General features: G+C 36.7%; 1 protein-coding gene across 1 annotated transcript in view; it reads right to left on the bottom strand.

The window, feature by feature from the left end:
* LOC106869037 (cyclin-dependent kinase-like 4) overlaps positions 1 to 7,718 on the bottom strand; it is a 19,068-nt gene continuing 11,350 nt past the window's right edge. The window contains exons 4-9 of the mRNA XM_014914541.2: positions 7,121 to 7,233; positions 6,288 to 6,427; positions 4,985 to 5,209; positions 2,778 to 2,977; positions 2,128 to 2,333; positions 1 to 808 (exon numbers count right to left, since the gene is read on the bottom strand). Of these exons, the coding sequence (XP_014770027.2) occupies positions 786 to 808; positions 2,128 to 2,333; positions 2,778 to 2,977; positions 4,985 to 5,209; positions 6,288 to 6,427; positions 7,121 to 7,233 (907 nt within the window). The 3' untranslated portion in view covers positions 1 to 785. The remainder of the gene's footprint in view (positions 809 to 2,127; positions 2,334 to 2,777; positions 2,978 to 4,984; positions 5,210 to 6,287; positions 6,428 to 7,120; positions 7,234 to 7,718) is intronic.

Here is a 7,718-nt window from a genome sequence, read left to right as displayed (position 1 = left end):
TTGTATGTGTAAAAGCACACATTTACTTGTATGTGTTGTACATATAGTTCCACACAGAGTTCCTTTATAATAATGACAAGGATTTCAGTTCAGTATAGGAATCAAATAAAATTTATTATACTTTTGTTGTTTAGAGTAATTCACTTCACCTTACCGCAGTATCATTTATACTGAACCAAAGCCATTAAGACTGGAATCTCTTTGCCAGAAGCATATTACATGACAACAGAAAACAAATTGATGACCTTTTGGTCAGTCTTCTGGAAGCTTACTGATTCACGCAGGTGCAATTCTCGTGTCAAAAAAGATTCTAATGATCTTTCTTGGACACTCATGAAAGGAAATTGGCAAGTTAATTTGCTTTGAGCAATGAATCATTAAGAAACTCCCTTTTGGACAAATTCTTGCCAACAACACAGTTTCCTTATGTTGCAGATTTTAAACTGTTTCATGGAAACTTGATTAGTTCTGTGAAATCTGTAGAGATGACTTGCCTTTTCAATAGAGAGAAATGAAGAAAGGGATATTGGTTGAAGAATCTCCAACAGAATCTTGAATGTTCTGTCATTCCTGCCTTTTCTGAAGATGAATAGGTGATGAAATAAACTCTGTATCTTTAACAATTTAACCAAAATTAAGGTTCTGATTTACCATTTTGACAAACAAAATGAATTTCTCAGTAAATGCGAAATTAGAAATTTCTTTTTATCCTTTGGAAGACCAGCTCAAAGACCTAAAACAGTTTTTTTTTTCCTTTTCGTCCCATATATGATCCGATGGTACATTTATCTGTGGGGCTGTTCATAACCTGAAAAATAAAAATGATTTCACATGAACACAAGTTGCCAAACTTGTAAGGAAAGAGTTTAGCTGGTGGAATTGACCATAGATTAACTCCAGAAGGATAAATGGCAAGTCAACACTGGTTGGATCTGAACTCAACATTTAAGATGAAACTAATTATGGAAAGGTTAATTGCAGAAGCTCAATTTTTATTAAGAAAGGAGTATAGTTTGATGAGTTAACACCAGTATATTACTGATACTTGTGTTATTGACAACAGAGAATTGAAAGGCAAAAATAATTCTATTAGATTTTGAACTTAGAAACAAACTAAATTCTGTAAAAGAATTTCTGTTTCAAAAATAATACAAAGACAGTAGATGATTAAATGTAACCTTTTGTTTGACCCATCATCACCATCATCATCATTGCCTTAGCATTCACTTTGCAATGCTTGCATGAGTCAGATGGAATTCATTGAGGTAAATTTTCTATATTTTGATGCCCTTCCTGTCACAAACGATGCTTCCATTGAAGGTTACAACTCTCCTTGGCTAAACATGTTTTCATTGAAAGTAGACCTACATTATTTTTCCTTTTGTTTCAATTACTATTGACTTAGACACAGAAATGTGCCTTTTTATAATACTGTATCCCGAGCTACATAATCTAATGTGTCTATATTCAAGACAGGATTCTATACCCAAATCTAAGGTTTTATTCAATCGACCATTCAAGAAAAAGAAAACTAACAAGAAACATGACATATATATAAGAAGTGGCATAAACTATAACAACAGAACAAGCAAATGTTACAAATGAAGAAAATAAACAAAACTTAAACCCTCATCAGCTGTATCATTAAAGTTGATAGCAGTTTCAATACCTTAGGTAGAACTGCACACCTTAGGGTTATCAACTATAGGATATAATAATTAGACAATAGAAAAAGAGATTTGGGTGTAGAATCCTGTCTTAAATATAGGTTCATTTGATTATGTAGCTTGGGATACAGTATTATAAAATTACTGAGCAAAAAAAAACAAGATCTTCATAACTGAATCTTTCATATTAAGTCTTCTCAATCAAAGCTGACTTTGAGCTGAACTACAACAGCAGCAGTAACCTCTGGTCTATACATAGTTAATTACCGATATATTGAGCCATACATTGCTAATTACTGATATAATGATCAGTACATTAGTTACCAATATATTGACCTGTGCATAAGTAATTATCAATCTATTACATACTTGTTTCTCTTAACATAAATGTTAAACACAATGGGAAATAAAATGACTAAATGGTGTTAGGAAGATTTGAAACCTTCACCTATTCACTTACTCTCCATTTTAGGTAAAATTAATATGTTTCTTTTTTCAGGTTCATTCAGCTTGATTTTCTTTTTTTCAAAATGGCTGAGTCTATCTTGTATTTTGCTCTGACCACTTCTTGCATAAAAACTGGAGAAATGGTGCTGCAGGAATTGAAAACGTTGCTGGCTTTGGCTGGAAGAACTTTTACCATCTGATTGGCGATTTTCCATTGGTCTGGAAATACATTGAAAGGTCAATATTGAGTGAATAAAGGAAAGGAGGAAGGAAAGAAGAAAGGTAGGTATTAGAGGGTAAACAATATAAAAACAAACAAAGGACAATTTCTGTGGCGGCAGTTGCAACAGTGATGATGGTGGGGGTGGGGGTGATTAACAGGACAATTACAATGTGCCTTGAGTAGCACACTGCACTTAACACTGCACTCAACACCGCACTCAACACTGCACTCAACACTGCCCTCAACACTGCATTCAACACTATGCTCAACACTGCACTCAACACTGCCCTCAACACAGCACTCCAGCATGGCCACAGTCGAACAAGTAAAAGATCAAAGTGAAAGGATACCTGTTACTCTTGCAATATTGAAATGGTGAACTTATCAAGAAGGAACTCAATGATGGTTTCATTTATTTTCTGCAAAGGAAATCAACTTACATTGTTTGTATGTTTTGTTTAGAAATATATTTATGGCTGATTGGCGGCATGGCATCAGATATGGTGCAGTGGTCAGGTCTAAAGATGGCATTGTCTTCATTCCATAAATGTGTCAACTTTTTTTCTTGTTCCACATGAGGAAATATGCTGAACCATTTTGATACTTCAGTTGGTTTCTTGTTAATTCTTCCGTTATTTTCCTTAAAAAATTCATAAAAGATCAACTATAAATATCCACCAATCACAAAATCAGGCTCCTTTTACTCAAAAACAACAATTTTCTAAAACCATTTACATTGATTGTATAACTAGCCTACCCCTCAAGGGACAACAGCTGTGATATTTTAATGGTTATGATCCCATACTGTGGAAACGATGACCTAGGTTCAAATCCTAGTTTACAGCAGCCTTCATTAATTTTTCTGTTCTGAGAACAGACGTAAAATAATGATGGTGATGATGATGATGATGAATGTTTTACCATCATCATCATCATCGTCATCATCTACTGACTGCAACTGTTGGACACGATGTGAGAGGAGCCGCATATCCCATCCCATCCTCAGTCTCCTGAGCTTAATCCCTTGTTGTTGAATCATCACTGTCTCCCAGGGTTTTGAAAAGAGATCCACAGTTCACCCTTCCATGGGTCCATTCCCAAATAATGGCTTGGCTTGCAGGTGGATAACCCTTGGAACTTAGGAAGTGCATGGAAGGTTTCAGCTGTGCTTCTGCAATATCATTGGTCAGAGCAGAATACATGGCCATACTGGAACACAATGGATGTTAAATGATGATGATGATGGTATTCCAGTATTCTATTATGACATGTAAAGTACGATGTGTATGTGTGCGTGTGTGTTAGTGTACATACACACACATATTTACATAAACACACACACACATATCATCATCATCATCGTCGTCATTGTTTAACATTTGCTTTCCACAAAATTCCAGGCCTTGTGCCTAGAGTGGGGAAGAACATTATGCTGTCTACTTTCCTGAGACTTTTACTCTAAAGCATTTGTACATTAAATTTCAACTGCTGTTTATTAGTATCACTATGTCTAAGTGAAACCATAATATATGGATTATGCCCTTGCCACCCTTGTTTGCCAAGTTGATTGCACCTCAGCCCTGTCTCCTTGCCCGCACCCATCTCCCAATTTCCCCTCCTTTTCCACCTCTTCGTTTGAAAATCCTATGGGTTTTCTAACTTCTCCTAGTCAATCCTACAACCCTCCCTGTAATTCCCAACTTACCTCTCCAAAATCTATGCAACCTATTGGTCCATAGCTCTCTCTCTCCCACTTCTACCCATCCTGGTTCCTTCCCTTGTTCCAGACCCTGGTGCCACACCTGTCCGTTCATCACCCAACACCATCTTCCTCACTGGAACCAACCATCGCACTATTCACATCCATCACTCTTTCTCCTGTGTCTCTTCTAACATCACCTGTTGCCTCAAATGTATCCTTTGTGGATCATATACATTGGTTAGTCTCGCCGCCATAAACCCAACAGATTTACAGAACGATTAAGAAATATCTGCCACCAAAAAATATCCCTGTCACTCTTCACTTCTGCTTGACCAACTACTCCATCGAACACCTCACTGTCTTCAGCTTGGACTTACCCCATGAAATCACTACCACCACCACCAGACATCACCAGGAGCAACAACACATCTTCACACTAAAAACTCAAATACCATTTGGACTTAACATTCCACCTCCTTCTTGTAACAGGTTTCCATTTCTCTTTTCCCACTCATTCTCCTTTCCTCTGCTGTTCCCCACTTTTCTCTCTCCATTTATCTCCCACACACTTCCACATACATAACTTACACTCCATCTCATACACACATATAGTCCATATAAAAAACTCCTCACTCGTGCCAACGCACACATATGTACACACACACACTCATACACAAACACATATCAGTCAAAGCTTGCGATGTATGCATTCTGGTTTTCTGTCATGTCACCCAAAGTATGTTATATTCCATCATTCTACCTTCATCATCATCATCGTTTAACGTCTGTTTTCCATGCTGGCATAGGTTGGACGGTTTGACTGAAGTCTAGAAAGCCAGTGGCTGCACCAGGCTCCAGTCTAATCTGGCAATGTTTCTACAGCTGGATGCCCTTCCTAATGCCAACCACTCCTTATCAACTACAATATTTCCTTAACTGATTCACCTTTCCTGCTTCTTTCTCTTTCTGTTTATTCTTTTTCTCTTCATATTTCACAATATCGCTTGACTTATGATGAACTTTCTGTAAATATTTGCTATGTTTTTCACGATGTATTTTCGCTCGAATTTCTTGAGGGAATTTTGAACAAAAACTGTCTTTTTGAAAAAACCCTTTTTTAAGTAATTGTGTACACGTTGGTCTGTAGTTAGGGTCCAAGTTTAAACATTCCTGAAATTAATACAATAAAAGATTTCACTTTAAAATGTTGACTCTGCATTCATTTAGACATTGTTTAGATTATTTAAAACAAAATACAAATAGTAAAATGATGTGTGACTGGTTCAACAATGGCTCTCTCTCACTCATGTCTTCTGGATGGTACCATCTTACACCATAATTGGTTCTGTACCATTTTCTTAGATTGGACATTGAAATCTCCTAGTAACCAACAACCTAAAATTAGTTACCAAGGTAAGAACAATTCAGAGATTTATTGCAAATTTTTGTGCAACTTGTTGCCTGCTTTCTAACCAACACCTGGTCCACAAGTGTTTAAGACAGTGTTCACTCTGTTGCAAGTATTTTGGTCAGGCCTCAGGTCTGAAGATAACCTCCAACCAGTCTTGGAGGATCTGAAAATGGTTATGAGCGTTTCTTCTTTAACCAACTGGAAAAAAAACAGACTAAAAAGCTGTTTTGGTACTAAGAGATATATTAAAACGAAAAGGGCCTTCGGTTGATATCTCATTAAGTTTTGATTTTTATTGTAGTTGTTACTATTGCTGCCAGTACCGGGTGAGTTGTAAAAGATGAAATATGGAGACAAGAGGTGGTAACAATGCAGAAAATATATAACTGTGTGTGACCATGTGTGTGTGTGACCGTGTGTGTGTGTGTGTTACAAAGCGTTACTATGTGTGTGGTATCCTCTGTTCCCTTTGTCACCTTGTTATAGGCACTGTTATGTTCTTGTCACACCCTTACTATGTTGCATCAGTATTCCGCATCTTATTATCTTTGACTCATCTATCCTGCTATCACTGATAGCTCCACAAGACAATGACTTTGAAACGTCTACCTTGATGTTGACTTGAACTTGTATATATCACGTAGCTGACACTGATTTCAACTGAGAACTCGTACAACGACTCTCCTACTACTGACCATGACTGTCACATGACTGTCACACCACTGACTTTATAGTGCCGCTATAAAGGACAGGGATAACACTTTGTAACCTAAACACTAATGATTAATTCCATGTGAAGATTTTTCTCCAAAAATTCAAGAAACTGAATATATTTACCTCAATAAAGAGTACAGCATCAGAAGAAAACTTTGAGAAGCGCTTTCGGATAGATTTCTTTTCTTTTACTTGTGGGATTCTTACAGAAGAAAATGATGGATTCTTGGCAAATAAAGCCTTATGTTGAGGAATCAGGTCTCCTAAAATGCAATAAAGAATTTATAAATAAATGTGTGTGTGTTCTCTTTTGTTTTTAATTTTCTTAATTCTTCCCTTGAGAAAGGAACTGGTTTCTAACAAAGATATAAAGCTCCATCATTGGAATGGAGATAACAAAAACGTCACGTTTTAAACCTGAGAAAAGTCTTGAATATATTTAGAATTGCATCAAGCTCCAATGTCTGCTTTGGCATGGTTTCTATGGCTGGTTGTCCTTCCTGAAACAAATCCCTTTTCAGCATGCACTGGCTGCTTTTTTTCTTGTCACCAGCTCTAGTGGGGACACCGAGTGACCCCACAGCGGCAAGTCCCTTGTAATACAAAAAAAGAAAAAGGAACAAATCCCCTTCAACTGAGAGTGGGGAGTGGTATTGAGAGAGGTGACTTTGTGCCAGTTGAGAGATTAAAGGTATAAAGGGACAGAGATGAATTGTTTTGAATTAATCCTGCATTATCTCATAGTTTTGAGATTTTAATGATGTGATTATCTATTTTTAGAATGGCATTTAAAGACAAGTGTGAGAGGCCAGATTTGGCCAATGTAAACAGAAAACAAGAAGAATAGTTGGGGCAGATATGACCAGATATAACCAGATATAACCAGATATGACCAGATATGACCAGCAAAAGAGTTAAATAATAATGAATGAAAAGAATACGAATAAAAACCTTACCTAAACATCTGATGATTTGGTAAATCTGATCTAAATCTGAATCTCCAGGGAAGAGAGGATCTCCACATAAGATCTCGGCAACAAGACAACCGACAGCCCATATATCAATAGCTCTGTAAAAAACAAATATGTCTATGTAACATTAAAGACTGCCAAGCTGCAGACACACACAATATAACTATAGTCATTTTTGTCTGACATCACTCATTATTAATTCAAGAATAGCGACTTCAAGTTCTTCACAATCTGAGTGCCATTATCTAATTTTGATTCCCAGTTGGAATCGTGACATTTATGCTGCTCATGAATCTTGAAAAATGTAAACATCACGACACGTTCAGATTTCTTTCACTCGTGGTGGTAATGTCAGTGGAAAAGGCATCACTGTTGTCCTTACAACCTATTTAACTTTTCTTGTAGATCCAACACACACACACACACACATATATATATATATATATATATATATATATATATATATTCTTTTCTACTCTAGGCACAAGGCCTGAAATTTTGGGGGAGGGGGCCAGTCGATGAAAGGCAAAGTCGACCTCAGTGGAATTTGAATTCAAAATGTAAAGACAGACGAAACACCACT

This window comes from Octopus bimaculoides, chromosome 4 (assembly GCF_001194135.2).
Source record: "Octopus bimaculoides isolate UCB-OBI-ISO-001 chromosome 4, ASM119413v2, whole genome shotgun sequence".
NCBI lineage: Eukaryota > Metazoa > Mollusca > Cephalopoda > Octopoda > Octopodidae > Octopus > Octopus bimaculoides.
Note: the sequence above shows the minus strand (reverse complement) of the source record. Positions and strands in the feature narration are given on the sequence as shown.